The sequence below is a fragment of the Tetrao urogallus genome (genome assembly GCF_951394365.1).
Source record: "Tetrao urogallus genome assembly, chromosome: 1".
Classification (NCBI taxonomy): Eukaryota; Metazoa; Chordata; class Aves; order Galliformes; family Phasianidae; genus Tetrao; species Tetrao urogallus.
In genome coordinates, this window is record NC_136813.1 from 80,490,393 (window position 1) to 80,508,418 (window position 18,026).

Genomic DNA, 18,026 nt, shown 5'->3' on the forward strand with positions numbered 1-18,026 from the left:
ATTGACATTACATACTGATTACAGTACGAGATTACACTAGCACAGTAAGGCACTTTACACACATGCATTTGTTTTGAAAGTTTCCCAGCTTTGAAAAGGAAACACTTGAGAATTGTATCAAATTTCTTCTCTCATATTTATTGTTTGAAAATTCAGAAGCAAAAAAGAGAAAGAGGAAATATCACATACCACCCTTTGCATGCCAATTACTTATTCTTCAAAAATATATACATATTTTAAATTATTTTGAACAAAATACAGAATCCAAGGCCAGAAATGATGTGTATAGAGGTTCATCACACATCATTTGTGGATTTATGGTGTGGATAACAGGAACAGCACTCACCACTAAGCCCATATCTGGCTATGTTTCCATCTCAGGACTCCAAGTCCCTTAACATTTTTCCATGCTAGCTCCTTGTAACTATCTTTGGTAGAAGTCCCTCTTATGTCTGGCAGAACTTTGAATGCTCCTTAGCATTAGTAAGTAATCAAGGGATCTTGCTTGACCATTTAGCAATTTGTATTCTTGCTTTGTTCTTTAGCAACTTGCTAGGGAAAGAAATTACAGGATGGGTTGTCAGGCTTCCAGGAGAACTTCATTCACCACTATCAGGATTTTCCTCACCCCCAGTGCTGAGGGCTTTCTTTCTCAATCTCATGATATAAAAAGATTTTAGGAAGGAAAACCAGAGAAGAAATAATAGCAAACTTATTGTGTTCCTGAACTGGAAAATTCCCATTTCATATCCTATACTGACACTTCGTAGTTTTGTTGTCTCAAAGGAAAGAGATTCTTTCCTACTCATGCATTTCCACGAGAGAAAATTCAAATCTCTTAGCAAAGTCCTGCTTCAAGATAAGTCAGATATATCACAGGAGCTGAGTGGCCACTTGTGCCCTGAGGACGGAGAGAATTCCTACTTCACAGATTTCTTCAGCCCATAACCTATGGTCACATTTAGGATTCATTGTGCTTGTAGGGTACTTCCGAGGCAGGAATCTTGGAAGCAAGGCCTTCCCTACTATACAGCATAGGCAGCATCAGCTCACAGGATACTCACAAAACTGACCAAACGACTGTTCATCAGGATTGGAAAGAAGGAGAACAAACATGGTTTAGCAGGCACTATCATTGTGCCAGAGGATTTAAAGATAGTAAAGAGAATAGCTGATCTGTTTAGTGCACTGTAGGGACCAAGACACTCTCAGAGTTATTAGAGGAATTTATTTCTGGTCTTGCAGGCTCCCTCAGTGTCTACTAAAAGTATGAGTACAGAAATGCAGGGATATTTGCTCCTTTCTGTTACTGGCAAACTGCAGTGCTTGCCATTAATCACCCTGACGATATGGAAATGCAACACAGTGCTGCTACATATTTCCGTGCCTTATGTTTTTTCACTGATCTACCACATTGTCAGACACTGCAGTTGACAACACAGATAAACTGTACAGTTGCTTGTAGTGCAAGGGAAAGAAGAAAGATGCTTAAGAGAGTCATAATTAAAGTGTGCTTAAGCTTCGGGTATCTTTGTTGGATCTTTACATTTTTTTTTTTCAACTTCCTTTTCTTGCTATTAGAATAATGGCTTCTAAAAATAATATTATGACAGTCAGTTTGCTTAGTAAAATCAGGAATACTTTATGATATTTGGATGTAAATGTAGACCGCCAAGCCTCCCTCTTCTTTTTCTCCCATTTTTAATCTGAAATCTAACGTAAAATAGAAAATAGGAGAGCTTAAAAAAAGTCAGGAGAGAAAGACTCCTCCAGCAGTCAGTGCCCCTGTTACATTCCCGTAGAACACAAAGTCCCGGGAACACAAGAGGGAAAAACAAACAAACAAACAAACAAACCCTGCGTTTTCTCAGATCTACGCCTCACCGCACCTTCCCAGCCCATCGGGAAGATGAAGCCGCCGGGAGGAGGCGAGTGACGCGCCGCTTCGGCGACGCAGCGCTGAGCGCTCGGCCACTCTTATGGCGCCACCTTGCGGGGCCGCTAGGGAAAGGGTCTCTCACGAGCCGGAGAAACGCGTCTTGAGTTGTCCCACAGTACCAGGACCTAATGCTTGGATTCCGAACATGCACCGCTTAGGAAGAGTTAGCGGTACTTAAACTTACAAGAGAACACAGTCTGGCATTGAAATACTTAAATATTTTTAAACTACCTTCATCCTTGATGACTTTTGAAGGACTTTTTGATGCTGGTAAGAAAACTCTTCTTGTTTAGCAAGTAGTTCTGTTTGGATTATTCTTACTAGCACAAAGAAAGAAATAGCCACTACTGTGTCTGAAGTGATCTAATAATTTATATAAAACTTCCATTAAACAATTGGTGTTTCAGTTAAAATTATTAATAGTTTAAAATCAAACATTTTTCCAACCTAAGACTCTAACAGGTTCCAATTTTTCTCTTTTTGTTTTTCACAGAGACACCTGCATTTTGGCATGAAATTATGAGATAGGGGATGAAACCTGTGTGACTAAATACCAATTACACAAATGCTAGAATTTATTAAAATGAGCTGCTTTTATTATACTAAACTATTGAAAGTAAGGTTTTTCATTTTTTAATTCTTTAATAAGATAAATGTAAGCACATCCTTCAACTTTGGGGAATACGTACTACAAATTGTTAATTTCATGACTGTTAAAAGAATACCGAGAACCTTCTTCAGCTACAGCTTTAATTATCTTTTCCTTTTTAGGCAAAATGCTTCCAGAGAAAACATGCAACTCTTGATAGTCAATTTTATTCTTTACTGCTTTGTCATTTTGTTTTGGCAAAACTTCTAAAACTGAGTGACTAGTTTTATACAACAACACACACACAGATAGGTGTATATATTTATAACTCATATTTATAACTATGCACATTCTTACAGGCTAGGCAAGAAATTTATGTCTAAGAGAAGCAGTCCTACAGCCAGACATAACACCTTACAATAAGAGGTAATAAAAACAGTAGAAGGCATCCCTTTCTTGAATACTGATGAAGGAACATGAAATGTCTTGGAATAGTATCAGCTAGAGCTGCCAATACAGAGCTTGCATGCTTTAAGGAGTAAAATGATGAAGGGTAAGAAGCCTTAGAAGACTTTCTTAAAACGTGTAGTTACAACTGACATATTTTTAGCGTGTTGAGAAGTAGGGGTTTGATTTTCTCTAGCACTTTTGAAACACTTAAAAGTTCTGAGAAATTGAGCTTTGCTAAATAAAGCGGGCAGATACTTCAGGACAAAACAATAACCTCTAATTATTAGTGTACTCTAGAGGTCCATATCAAGCAGGTTCCAGGCATTCATCTGGAATGAATCCCTGCAGTCCCCGAGTATGACTCCAGAGGTCATACTTTATTTCTTTATTTCTTTGCAGAATTTTCCACTGGATGCAGTATTTCCTATCATGTCAAAATAGTATTGAGTATGTCATTGTTGTGGTTTTGCTTTTTTGTTCCCTCCCCCAAGTATGACAGGTGAAGGAAATAAATAGCTAGGCAATTTGGTATCTTCGACAAAGTATTTAAAGAGTCTGCCTACCATTGTGAGACAGTTTGTAATGTAAATGAACAGATGAGTTTATATATAACCTTGGAAAAAGCAAAGCAACCATGTTTCACAGGAATTTAATATTAGGAATGGCTTTGAGTTAGCTATTTTTTATTTTTATTTATTTATTAGTTTCAATATTTGTTCCTAAAATATGCGAAGAGCCATCTTACCTTGATTACTTATAAACATCTCAAAGTAAAATATGATGAACAGCAAAACTTAGAAACTCTGCAGATTACTTAACAGTATTTGCTGCCAATTGTCATTTCCATACCAGGAGAGGAAGAAGCAAATGACCGACTAGAACAATAAGATTGTAATCTTACTGAGGTATTAATACCCCAAACCTGAACTACTCAGTGTTAGAAAGCCATTACTGACTACTGTGCATCCCAACCCCCCACATGATCCAATTCTTAAGCAATCATTCCTGTTGTTTTTTGTTTTTCTAATTTCCCCCCCCCCCCCAAGCAGCAGCAGCCAGGCTTCCCAGGGGTGCATGGTAGAAGAATAAGAGACAACAGAAAAAGCAGAATGAGACGTTCAGAAAAGACATAAGGAAAAAAGATTTACCATAAGGATAGTCAAAATGTGAAACAGGTTCCCAAGAGGTTATGCAGTCTAAGACCTGCCTGGCCAAAGCCCTGAGCAACCTTTTAGACCACACTGACCCTGCTACGCCCAGAATGTTAAACTGAATGACCTTCTAAGGCCCTTTCCAAACTGAATTAGTCTGTGATTCCATGACATTAAGGGAATTAAAATCTCCTAGATGTCACCACAGCTAAATCTTACATAACATTTTAATGAGTACCTCAGAACAGATGACAACTAAGGAGCATGGACTAATCACAGAGTTCCCAGAAGTGATTCTAGTGACTTTCATTATGACTAACAGGCTAAGCATTTTATTTGCTTTTATATAAACATATACACCTTTAATTAGCATGTTTTCTATTTTTAACCTCAGGAAATGAGAATTAAGTGATCATGCTGTCCATCACCTGTTTCCAACAATAAGTTTCCCAGTTTCTTCAGCCAATTTTAACCAAATCTGACAGGAAGGTGTCAGCAAAGGTAACTGTGCTCTTGCAGGTTTTTGGAAAATTGCATGCTTGAGAGAAGAATGAACTCTCCTTCTCCAGAAAAAACAAGCAGAGAGTCACCATTGTCCATTTTGTTTATCATCTGTATTCCAGCCAGTCAGTTAATATACACATTAACCCAAAATACAGGTATGTTTTTCTTACTATGAGAAATGTGAATTTGTTATTGTTTTCAAATCTTGGCACCCCCTTCTTGTTAATTATGCAGCTGTCATGCAATACTTGAAAACAAAAGATCATCTGCTCAGAGCTATACAATCTTATACTATCACCACACTACTCTAATAGATAGAACACTGCCTCATGGCCTTAATGAAGTCATAACTAAAACACAATTTTCCAGAGTGATGCCATGCATAATTGTAGAGAATAAAAAAAATAACTGTCAGCCTAATTTTATTTTAGTATAACTTTGGAAAGTATGTTTTCAAGCCCATGCTACAAACAAATCCATCTTTTACTGGAAAAGCAAATGGACACTTAAGATAATTACAGATCAGATGAAATATCTTAAAATTCAAGTCTAATCTAGAAGAAAGTAATATATTCCAGGAAGTGACAGAATATATTAGAAAGAACTACTTACAGAGGTTCAGCCATATGGTTCCTTCAAAATAACAAACAGAATATATTCTGCTTACTTTTGGAGAAAATATCTGGAATGCTTCACTTTAAGGAAGAAGTTTCTTTCCTATCATAAATAAAACAGTACTATCTGTAAATTCCCAAATAAATAACTAAAAGGCTAAGTCAAGTGTATAGATTACCAATTTTTCTGGAACAGAGAAGACTCCAGCAATCTGCAGCATATATAGTACTGTAAAAATCAATGCAAACACATTTTGTGCCGGTCAGTTCTTCTGGATCAAACCAGAAGTGTTTTGTGAATTCTACTCAACACCTCATACAACGATTGGCCCTTGAAATTTGAAATCTGATTAGGTGCACTGAGTTTCTGAAGGTCACCAGGATGGAAGGTCAAATGTCCTAGATCTTCAAAGTATTATTACTAAGGTCAATGACTAACACAATCTCTGCTTTCTACCACTCCTTTGACTCTTTGAAATATAGGAGCATGTGCAAAACACAGAACAAAAAAAAGAAACTCAATCTGCCTTGGAAGAAGAAAGTGAAAATGATATTTGGTAGATGACAGCTACAATGTAAACACAACTGAGAAACAGTAGACTGTGACAAAAATTGTCTACAACAGAAAACTCGAACTTGAGTTCAGCTACAGATGTTAAAAGACGGCTCCCTCTACTGTCAAAAAATGCTTTTTCAGGAAGAACTTGAAGGTGGTTGTACACTGCACCATGGCAACAAAAGAGCAGTAATTCTTTAAAAAGTATCAAGGGAATTCTGCAAAGAAGCTCTCTTTAGAACATCTGTTGTGTTGGACAGAACAATAGTTCTTACAATATCGTTCCTCCTTCAGTGCACAGTTGACCAAATATTCAACTAGCGAAAAATCACTTGCATATCTCAATCTAATGAATCAATAACAGTGAAAGTGTACTGTAAGTGCCTGCATTTACAGAAAGTAATAGAAGTCATTAGAAGTAAGACATCAGTCCTGAGGATATACTGCACTTCTTTTAGGTTATGCTTACACAGGTGGATGTAGCTAAGAATGAATGAGCTCGCCAGCGGTCTGAGAAAACTGGATATAAATCAGGGATATCTGTGAAATCACTAGCTGCACTAACATAATATTGTCCCTAGAGCAATTATATCCTGCATTTCAGCTATGCCTGTTAGCTTATGACACTAACTAGAATGACATATTTTTGGTATCTGACACGAAAGCTTAAGACAGTTTATATCCAGACAATTCAGTCTATTTGCTTCTGGCCGTATTTGTCTTCATGCATATTTGCATTCACATAGCTCTGAAGCTCACACATGCATGACTAAGCTGTAACATTTCTAAGACTTTTCAGATAAGTGCTTTGTTTTAGTCTGTACAGCAGAAAAAGCCACCACAATTATTTTTGTATGAATGTAATGTGTTTTTGTCACTCAGCCTTTTACAGTAAAGTATGCTAAGTTATGCTAATTGCCAGGCTTAGAAGCGGCTGACTTAAACATTCAGAATATTTTTTCAGCTCAAACATTTCATGGACAGAATAAGCAAACTATTTCAGATTATATAATCAGACCTGCTTAAGTAAAGGAATTCTGAATTGTTTGTTTTCCTCTTCATTCTACTTCACAAATACCTTCTATTCCCATTTCAAGACCTGTCTGCATTAAGCCCTAAAACAAACTGTATGACAGATTTAATAAACATATCTTTCTTTTCAAAAGCTGAAGTATTATTTTTCATTCTGGCTCAAATTCACTACTTAAACCTTAACAGATAAATTTAAATCTTACTTGTAGCTATTCCATTTAGAAGAGGGCTTTATACACACTAGTTCATGAAAACTGGCATTTAAATAGGTACATATAAAAGGAAAAAGCATTTTTAATCTCATGCTGCAAATTAAATCTTTGTAGTTACAATCTAGACAACAAAAATATTCCCATATATTTCTCTACAAGTATTGGTACAAAACCACATCCAGACTTCCCATAACAACAGCATTTATACATTACACCACACCTGTTTCTTATACAGCATTTTAACCTCTTTGCAAACAATCAAGGAACCAGTGAAACCTACCAATATGTTATCTTGATGGTGTGATATTGGGGGGAGGGGGGGGTGAAAAGTGCTACATCTGTTGCAATGATTAGATTCTAAGTCACCTGCCAAGCACTTCTATAAAGAAAGTGTAGTATGGAAATAAAAACTACTTCTGTCTGAAATGATCAAATATTATAAGCTGCTTCCATTTGATTCTCTTTTGAAACCTGCCTAAACCATCTGAATCGCATGAAAGCAAGCAAAAAAGCCTACTCCACATATAACTAAGGTGTGGTGGCTATTTTCAGATTTGAATTTGAAAGGAAATCTCTCACTGAGGATGAAATAATCTGTCCTGGTTTTACCTCTCATCTTGAATTCAGAATCGAGGGTAAACCCTCGACAACAAAACCTACAACCTCAAGAGAAATACAATGAGCATACACTCTTAGATAAGGCAGCCTCCGCTATTACTGTATTCCTCTCAATATGCCTCTGCCTTCAAAAAGTTGCAGTCCTCCCTGTACTGAAATAAAGCCAGTTAGCACTCATGCTTGTTATTCATGTTATCAGAGGTAAGGAAGGAATAAAGAAATGCTGACTGGGCTTGGTGAAAGAGATCTATAGTATTTTTTTTTTTTTTTTAAATTATTTTTTACATGTAAATGAGAACTCAGATGGAGATTAAGGTCTAAAACGTAGTTTTAAGACAGCATTTTAGTGAGAAATCCATGCAAGATTGGTACAGGATGAAAGAGAATTGATCCTTTGATAGTAAGAGGTTATGCAAGGTGTCTTTGGACATCTAGACACTTCTAGAAAGCTATATTCAAAAGCAAGGGGATTTTCTTAACACAATAAACTTGCATGCCTTTACATGCATCAGTTGCTTGTAGATATTATTCTAAGATTTTGTCATACGCTAAAAAACAGAGTCAGATACTGAATAGGTCCTCTGGTCTTAGTTCAGTTTTCTTAGTATCCTATCCATACATTTTCAACTAAAAGAGCACAAAGATTGGATCTGATTCAGATATCATAGATTAACAAGTTTGAGGTTTATCAGTGGTTGGTTCTGTATGTATACAGAACACACGTAGGTTATCTTTACACTGGAAAAATAGTGATATTCTCTGTACATATTTTTTCTATCTTGTTCCAAGCCTCAGGTTATCACTCAAATCGACAGCATTTATCAGTAACACATGCTATGTGTTAGAAATCTGACTACAAAATAGTTATTTTTCTGCTGATTAATAGAATCTGATGCATAACATACAATTTTCCATTACGTCTTTACCAGTTCTTGTAAATATCAACAACTAATTGGTAAGACAAACCACAAATAGTTGCTAATAGCACTGTTGGTACTAAAGAAAGAAAGATTTGTCTTAACAGTCTTATAATACTGTTCTTATAAGAGTTCTTCATTGTTTAATTTTCATACTATAGAAGTTGTTAGCTGCCTGACATTTTCATAAAGTCATCACCCTGTTTTGCACCACTATTCAAGATTTGGGATCTTCTCTTTGTCAAAGCAGTAGAACTTGCTCTAACTGTTCCTGTTTGAGCAGATGACCTCCAGAGGTCCCTTCCAACCTCAGCTGTTCTGTGATCAGTATTCCAAAGTACTAAAACCGCCAATTTTTGAGATAACAAAGATTGACATTTGACTCCTTTCATCTTTTCAGAATTATAAATGCTTTGTAGAGATATCTGGTATGAACTTTCCTACAATCAGAACATTTAATTTTAATTTGATTTCTTATTAATTAGATGAGCATTTGTCTAGGCTCTAATGCACGCCTTGGAAAATATTTTGCAAATAAGACATGAAAAAGACAGAAGTTAGTTTACTGCACACTAATAAGAGATCTTTTAGGACTGTTAAGAAGAATAGGAGTCTAAAAATATTTAAGCTCTCCAGTATCTGTAAAATTATTTCATTTTTAATTTAAAAACTTTCAAGAATTTCTCCTTTTTTCCCCCCCGTTTGCCTTGACCTCAAATATAGATATTCTATTATCCTATAGCTGTAGGTTTAGAATTATTTAAAACTATTCTACTGTACTTGAATTTGATTGATCCAATGATGCTAGAAATACTTTTAAAGAGCATGTACTGTTCAAAGAAACAAGACTGCAGCATAAACATCCTGAGAACACAGTGTCCTGATAAGAGAAACAAGTTCTTCCACAAATATTAAGTTGACAAGATATTATGTAGACAATCATTTAAAAATCTGTTTTCTAACATAGATTTCATAGAATCATAGAAAAGGACCTCAGAGATCACCTAGTTTCAACCCCCCTGCCATTGGCAAGGTCGCTAGGCCAGGCTGCCCAGAGCCACATCCAGCCTGGATTTGTAAATATTAATTATTGTGTGTTCTTATCTACAGGAACATGGTGTTGCTTCTTAAATATTCATAATTAATTCAAAAAAACCCTAAGGCTGCAGCAAAAAAAGGGAGACTGTAGTTAAATTCTGGTACAGGGATAAGAAACTCATAGCATCTAAACAGGTAATCTTATTGATACTGACATACATCTACTCCACAACATTTCAGCTGTATTGTCATAACTCAACTGAAAAAGACAATGTTGAAATTTAGTGTCACGAAGGAACAGGTTGAAGTTACAAATGAAACAGCCAGGGTCATAATGGACAAATCATGGCAGTACTGCTGTGCACTCAGAAAACTAAGACCAAAGGAAAAAAATTAACAAATTCCACTTGGTGTCACCCAATACATCTGTCACAAGCACAACCACCTATGTTCTGAAATAAATTCGTAAAGAGAAAATCCACTCACCTCCTGTTAAAAAAAAAAAGCAAACCAACCAGATCTAGGCTGTATTCAAAACATTAATCTCTTGAAAACTTGTGTTCTGATGAATTTGTTCTTTTTCTTTCAAGTATTTCCTGTTAACTTACAGAAGGTACAGTATGAACACTTACTCAATTACAGGGAATACACAATGGCACACTCAGTGACTGTGAAACAACTTGGAAAACAACAAGGCTTTCAACAACTGTAGAAGAACTGGATTTGTGAGCATAAACATTCAAATAGCTTTACAATGAATTTCTTTAGAACTGCAGCATGTTCTGATGTAAAGAAAACTGAAAATATAATTTGATTTCTTGTAAGGAACACACTATAAAGTTAAGCATGAAATACCTAGACGTACATTGGAACTTCTATTGTGTGAAATGTATTATACATAAAAGGAAGATTTCCAGAATACACTAGCAAAGTATTCAACTAAGTTTCAAATATTTCAATGCTATCTATGATTACTAATTACTGAACAAAATGCTGAAAGAGTAATATCTGAATATAAAGACAGAAGCATATTTTCTTGTATGAAAACCCTGTGTATTTTTTGGAGAAGGTAAATAAAACTAATGCAAATAACATAAGCAATCATTCCATCCCTTTTTTTCCTCTTCCAAATAAACAATCTGCAGCTTAATATGAATTCCTAAGGCTTTTACTAACACGCAAGATGGCAATGTACAAACCTTTCTTTCCATTCCACTAAATCTCACACCTGATTTACATGTCCACTTTTCCACAAAGTAATGACTGCAAATTCTTCGGAATTGACCTTAGACTTTTTCCAAATGTTTGTACAGAGTATCTGTGATTTCCAGGTAGTACATAAAGTCCTACAAAATCCATTTTCAGTTCTGCCTATACCTCATATACAAATTTTACCAAAAAGAAAACAGCTGTGTAGTAACATTTTTTCCTCAGACAGACCTATTTGACATCACTCTCAAACGAGATATTTAGATATTGGATTATAAAAACAAGAAAGTATGAATTTCTTTCCTTAAATGAAACAGCAATGTTAATGCAACAGTATAAATAACTGAATTTCTCCTTCTGGGTCTGACTCCAGGATGTTCTGAGTGGCCAATTCCAGCATCTATTGCTGTAAACTTTGGAAATGAGCATATTCCTTACTGTGTTTCATTAAGAGCAGGCATTTCAGCTCCAGTAATGTCTCTTAGAGCAACAACAACTATTTATAAAACACAAACTTAAAATAGGTATTTAACATGAGTGTTTATATTGATTTCTATGAGATTTAGGGGAAGTTTTCTGCTAGTACCTGAGAGGGTAAGGGAAAGTGTTCTATGTTACTGCAATTACAGTGATAACTGACTTGGAAATTACTTAAGTGACTTCAATTCTACTACAGTTCTTCGATTTCCTGAAGCCAGTATTCATAAATGAACTAATAGTGGTGGCAATTTTTTTTTCCCCAGACGCTTTCAAACACAGAATGTATATTTCCCTTATGCACACTCCTGTGACAGCAAGACAGTGCTCCAGTAAAATTTCAAAACTGTCCTAAAAGATCATCATCAGTAATGCATCTCAAAAACAGCTTCATCCATGTCTCAATGGAAGATTTACACTGATAGTTTAATCCCTTACAGACACAAAACGCTAGAAGCAAAATGCTGAAGGCAGTATTGTCTTCCTTCATCTCCTCCTAAGCATTCATGTGCAGTCCAAATGCACCTCACAAAACTGCAGAAGCTACAGGGACCATCCCACAGTTCAAACAAAACCAGGTGAACAGTAACACAGTAATACTGACACTACAAACAAGCGATTTAAAAGAAAAAAGGTCTGTGATTCTGGGCAGCAGTCAAGCTTATCACCGCCCTGAGTTGGTGCCAGTCATCCTAAAAGAGGATGACACCCGCAGGCAAACTCAGGCTGGAAAGAAAATGACACTTCACACTTCTCTAGTGCCTTTATGTGGTGGCTTCAAAATACCTGACAAATACTAACTCATTTCACCTCAGAATATTTTCTGCTGCTGGCTAAATGGCAATGTAGTCTAAACAAAGGACAACTGCTAGCATTGGTGGACCAAGCTTTCAGCCAACAGCACTTCTTCAATAGAAGACAACACATATGAAAAGATCTTAAGATTTCTCAGAGATTGGTCTTTGAAGTACTGAGACCAAAATCTATGACTTTGGCCAAAGCCACCTCTGGAAAAAGCACAATACTAAACATTCTGCTTTTGCTATCTGTGTGAGCAGCTGAGCTCCAGACTCGGCTTCTGACTTCTTCAGAATTTTTATGTGGCATCATGCTGAAAAAAGTTCGGTAAGAAATAACGGTATTTCTTACCACACTAGAACAGGCTTATTATTAAAAAAAGTGATATTCATGTTAGAATATCAAAATTTTGAGACAAAACAGAGGTGACTTGAAGATTACTGAACATATTTTGGCCATGATTCTTTTTGTCTCTTTTTAAGCTTTACTCTCTCTCTCTCTCTCTCCAGCAACCTAAATCAAAGCCACTGAATGGCTTACAGCTGAAAGATCATGCCTCTACAGATTTGCAGTGACAGCTGTAGACCAATACTGACCTGTCCTTTGTTTAAAAATGTTACCAAGGTTTGGACTGTAAGACAAGATCAGCACAATCTTAGTCTACAGAAAATATTTTTATTTCTTCTGGTCATTGCTTACAGGGTTGGATTCATATCCCCATCTACTATACTGTGCAATAATTATCAATACCGTAATTAAAGTTGATATTCCACTAAATTTCAAGTCACTCTCTTAGCATTTCAAATGAATTTTTTGAATAGCAAGTTACCTGAAAGCATGTCTGAAAGTGCCAACCTAGTGAAATTCCTACATATTCCTACATACACAAGCATTTTCAGTATCAGATTAATAGTTTACATTCTCAGAATTGTTAAGGACTCACTTGTGATAATCCAATAAACATTTGAAACAATGATTTTTATTTAAGCTTATTTGTTAACTATTAAGCAACATACTAAGATAAAGTAGTAAGTACCACATGTAGGAGATCAGTTTTATTTATTATCCTTTTAACATCCTTCTATATTTTTTCTCCATTGCTTTGCCTTACTGTATTTTGACTAATATACAAAGAGACTTAAAAAAAACAATGACGCTGCACTTAGAGCTGCTAACAATATTAAACATGCTCCTTAGAAATACAGTTAGAATTGCTCCTAGAACTAGTACATGCCCTACAATTACAAGGGATTTTACTCAGTTACATCCATCACAGATTAAGATTTCTATCTTAATAATGCTGGGTATAGTATCAAATAGTTATTCTTTCATACCTATCTCAGATAAAGGTACAATAATTGTAGTGAAACACAAATGCAATACCATCCCAGGTTTTGGACTGATAAGTGACAGTTAGTCAACATATTTACAATTTTACAAAAATACTTAAATTGCAATTTTCTATAAAATTTTCTATGCTTAGTTAGAAGAAAGTATAGTTCACAACTTTAAAAGCCATTTCTGCATAAGGAAGAGTATCACCAACAGTAAACCAAATACTAACAAATGTTATCAGAAATAAGACTTTTTAAAAGTTTACTTACATCTGTCGGTCCCGGTACATCTTGTTAACTTTCTCCCACTGGGAATTAAGCTGAGTCAGCTTTTCCTGTATATTTGCTGTTTCCCTTGGTGTAGCACTCTGCAAAACCGGTGTCTTCTTGCTGTGAATAATGTCTATATGACCCTGGAGTCTCCCCAGGCGATCTTTAATGTTCTGTAACACCAAGATTTTTTAAAAGAAAAACAAGACATCAGCTGTAAAAAACACTGTCCACAAGCAAAAGACAAACAGGAAAAAAAAATAATTTAAATAACAGCCTAGACATGATAACATTTTAGAATACAACCAGGTAATAATGACTGAATACCCATTCTTTCTTTAAAGATGCAATTCACTACAGATGAGAAAGGTAATGGCTGTAGGGGAAGCAAAGCTCTGCTGATTCAGTCAGTCATGAATTCCCCTACGCCAAGTGAATAACTGTTTTAACCCCATTCCTTCTAACAGAAAGCAGAAGAAAGTGCCACCTTACAGGCTCATATTCAAGAAAATTCTTTCATTATTAGACAGTTAGGGTCCTCTCTGGTATCTATGTAATATGTGCTGAAGCTGTTATAAAAGTTAGAGGATGAGAAAGATAGCTTATTGGATATCAGTCCTTTTCAGGACACTGATAACTTGGCACTTCTCTTTTTTCACTTAGCCCTTTACACCTAGCAATTCTCAGTTCTTTGTGTTTTAGAGAAAATAGTTAACAGTATTTTTTTCCTAACAGTACAATGCAGACTATAAATAAATAAATAAATAAATAAAAATAAAGAGAAAAACCAAATTAACTCTGGGCCTTGAAATCTTTAAAATGTGTGAAGGAATTAAAATATTCACCCTTAGTCAATAGCCACTAATTACGCAATTACTAATGCATTTAGTCTCATCATTGAATTATGCAGATTTTCTTATTTTCTCTATAAAGCAATATGTAAATATACCATATATTTGTGTGCTATGAAGGAGGCAGGGTTGAGCTGATGTTTAATCCTTCAGAAGCATCTGAATGACCAAATTTGCTGGAAAACCCAATGCTGAGCAAAAATAGTATCATAAACTGCATTCTGACTTCACCAGAAAAGCTTTAAACGCAACAAAAAGTCATTAGCAGAGACTTTCTCCTTGTAAATCTGTATTTACAAGCCAATTAAACCCTTAAATACAACTGACTTGTTCAGCTGTTATGTTTTTACAGCACCACAGTCCTCTTAACAGACAACATATATATTTGACTTGCTCAATGTTCTTTTGCTCACCTACTCTGAAGGACAAGTAACTATTTATACATCAACACAGTACAAAAGAGATAAAATAGAGGTTTGATACTGCAAGCTCTTGCTGACTAGAATAACCTGAACTATATAAGCTGAAATCCAGAGCACATTATTGTCACAGAGAAAAAATGGTTAATTTTGTTAGGTTAATTTGTTTCTCTTTTTAATGTTCTTAGAGCTAGAAACATATAAGAACCTCTCGAAAGTATTTTAATTGTATCTCCTATCATAAAGAGTTTATCAATCACAAATTTCAACAATTTAAGTGTTATTTAAATTTCTGGCAGAGGAATTAAGTCATGGACCAAGAAATCTATTTCACTGCACACACTTCAATATTTACATATATACACACATCCCTATAATTTTTTTATATACACCCACATATTTATATGTTTAGAACATTGTGTATAAATATAGTTATCTATAAATTTGAAGTGCTAAACATGTATATATAATCTTTATATATAATTCATATATATATATATTTACATAATGTTTTAAGTAAACATTTGGGGAAAAAAAAAAAAAAAGTTAAGATCCCATATAGTGAAGATGCGGAGAAGTTTTGCAATATCAGTATTTACATGACCTGACTTTTCACTTCCTTCTATTCCACAGCTCAGAAACCACACCCTGGAGCAAACACCAGCAAAAACGGCTGTGGAGAACACTGAGGTTCTGCAACTGTACTGTGTATGTACAGTATGCTCATTGCTGGGAATCTATGGGAGACCTTAGCAAACTCAGGTGCTAAGCTTTATCAAAGATTATGAAAACAACGATTTGGTGGAGAAATCTTAAAATTAGGCATTGATTTCATTGTGATAGTACAAAGCATAAACAACACAAATGCAAATGTGCATATTTCACAGCCATAGGTAAAGCAGTGTTAACCTAACAAGTTTCCCTGTTTGTTTTCACAATCCATGTTTCCCAGAATGGAATAAATCCATTTATTGAAATATATACAACTGAAACAGCATGTATACACTTCAGAATTGACAAGTGGCAAATCTCAAAATGTTCACAATGAGTCACCAATGGAGAAGCACGTGATTTCACCCTTGCCTCCACTGCCAACCCTTGAATGAGGTCTGTGAGGGATGGATCCTGACTCCACCCCTTCTGGTTACTCAGGTGTATTGTATGTAGCTGAGCTCCCCTGGGTTGGCCCTGCCTTCCCACCAGGTGCTCAATCACTGGTTCAGGCCCTGACTTAGTGTTTCTGCTAAGCTGTATCGTAAAACAATAAATCTAGCATCCTAAGTGAAATGACACAAGTTACCATCAATATTAGGTAAAAGTACCATAATGTTTCTGCTTGTAACAAAATTTGCCCTATTGAGAGCATCTCATTAAGTTCAATTTTTTAATCCTCAATCTATGAACTGAGATTTCCCATGTGACCAGATGGAGCTCCATCTTTGACAGGACAGTAATATTCAGACTGTTTTTAAAATAGTTTAAATTCAGTCGTGAACAAGTATGTATTATGTATTAGGACACACATAACAGAACTTTTAATAGGGTAATAGAAATACTGCAATCCCTGATTTTATGAGATAGAAAGACTTGGTTTCTCTACTCTTACCACTTACTCAAACTTTCAATGAACAGAATGTTCCTAGAAGCTGGTGTGTGTGGGCTTACTAAATGTGCCTAATAATAACAATAATAATAACAATTTACTAAATTTGAGAAGTAATATTATTTTTGGATACACATACACATATTCCTTTAAAAAAAAATATTACATTCCTTTGATATAAAAAGTAACTGTTAGAACTGTCTTTGCAATTAATAAAAGCATATTTTTCATTTCTATTTGATATTTATCATACTGGATTACAGAATCAACTAGAATGATTTCAAGCAATCAGATTTAAGTCTTAATACACACATTTACTTTGGAGAAAAAAGTTCAAAGTGGTTAACACTGAAAGATTCCAGTAAATAAACTTATTTTTCCTTCTAAGGATTAATTGAAATAGATCATTTATGAATGGGAGTGAAAAAGAAACCTTACAAACTCAGTTTTAAAACACAGAGATATTCATGACAGCTTTGTAATTTGATTCATGCAAATCTGCCAGGGATAAAAATCAACCACAATTTAATTTCAAACCTTTCCCAACCAGCTGCTGAACAATTTATGCACTACTTTTCTATTTTTACTGCAGGATAATGACAATGATGAATGCTTTTACTTGGAAATAAATATTCATAAAGCAGGCTCAGATCAAAACTATACCATTCCAAAAACCCACAAATGTGCAAGATCCATTTACCTCTTCTGAGAGATTTATTTGGAAGATGGAAATGTGCCCACAAATGCATCTCGTAACAATTTAATAGCTCAGTTAAATTAAACCTATGGCAATGCTTACTTCTAACCTCAGTAATCAATATTATTAAAGTCGGCGTCAACTCTAATAGCAACAAACATACGTGGGTGAAGAACACATTAGTTGTGGATGTATATCAGATAAAGATGGTCCAAATGTCAATAGGAAGTCAACTGCCAGTAAACTACTTGATCTAGGTCACTGTATTTCCAGCCCATCTAGTAATGAGCATAACGAGTTTACAGACATGGACAAAGTGTTAGTTCATTTAACTATGATTTACATGGTCTATGCCTCTTTTTTTTTTTTTAGAAAATTAACTTAGTACAGTCAATACTAAGAGCCCTTTAATCTATTAATACTAAATCACAAGAGGAAAAAAGAAGTGATCTGCTGTTTCTTCTCACAGACCTATTGTCAGTTATTCTCTTGCTCCAATACTTTAGTTTTGTGCTTCCCTGGACAAACTATACTCCTAGGAAATGTAAATCATTAATTTTTAAGAGATAATAAGCATATCCATGTCTGCAAATATACACACATATATACACACAAACATACAGAGATGCCGTATGTGTATATATAAAGGTATCTATGCAAGAACTATAAATGGGCTCCTTGAGGGCACTTCAGATCTCCTTGCCAGAGACCTTATTTCGATTCTCCCACAAAGCTTATTTCATCTGAA

At 35.2% G+C, this 18,026-nt stretch overlaps 1 protein-coding gene across 1 annotated transcript in view; it reads right to left on the reverse strand.

Annotated features, from left to right (window-relative positions):
- Positions 1-18,026, reverse strand: part of DMD (dystrophin) — a gene marked incomplete at both ends in the record, with an annotated part of 1,041,552 nt that overhangs the window by 546,242 nt on the left and 477,284 nt on the right. Inside the window, one exon of the mRNA XM_079549062.1 lies at positions 13,709-13,881. Within this exon, the coding sequence (XP_079405188.1) occupies positions 13,709-13,881 (173 nt within the window). The remainder of the gene's footprint in view (positions 1-13,708; positions 13,882-18,026) is intronic.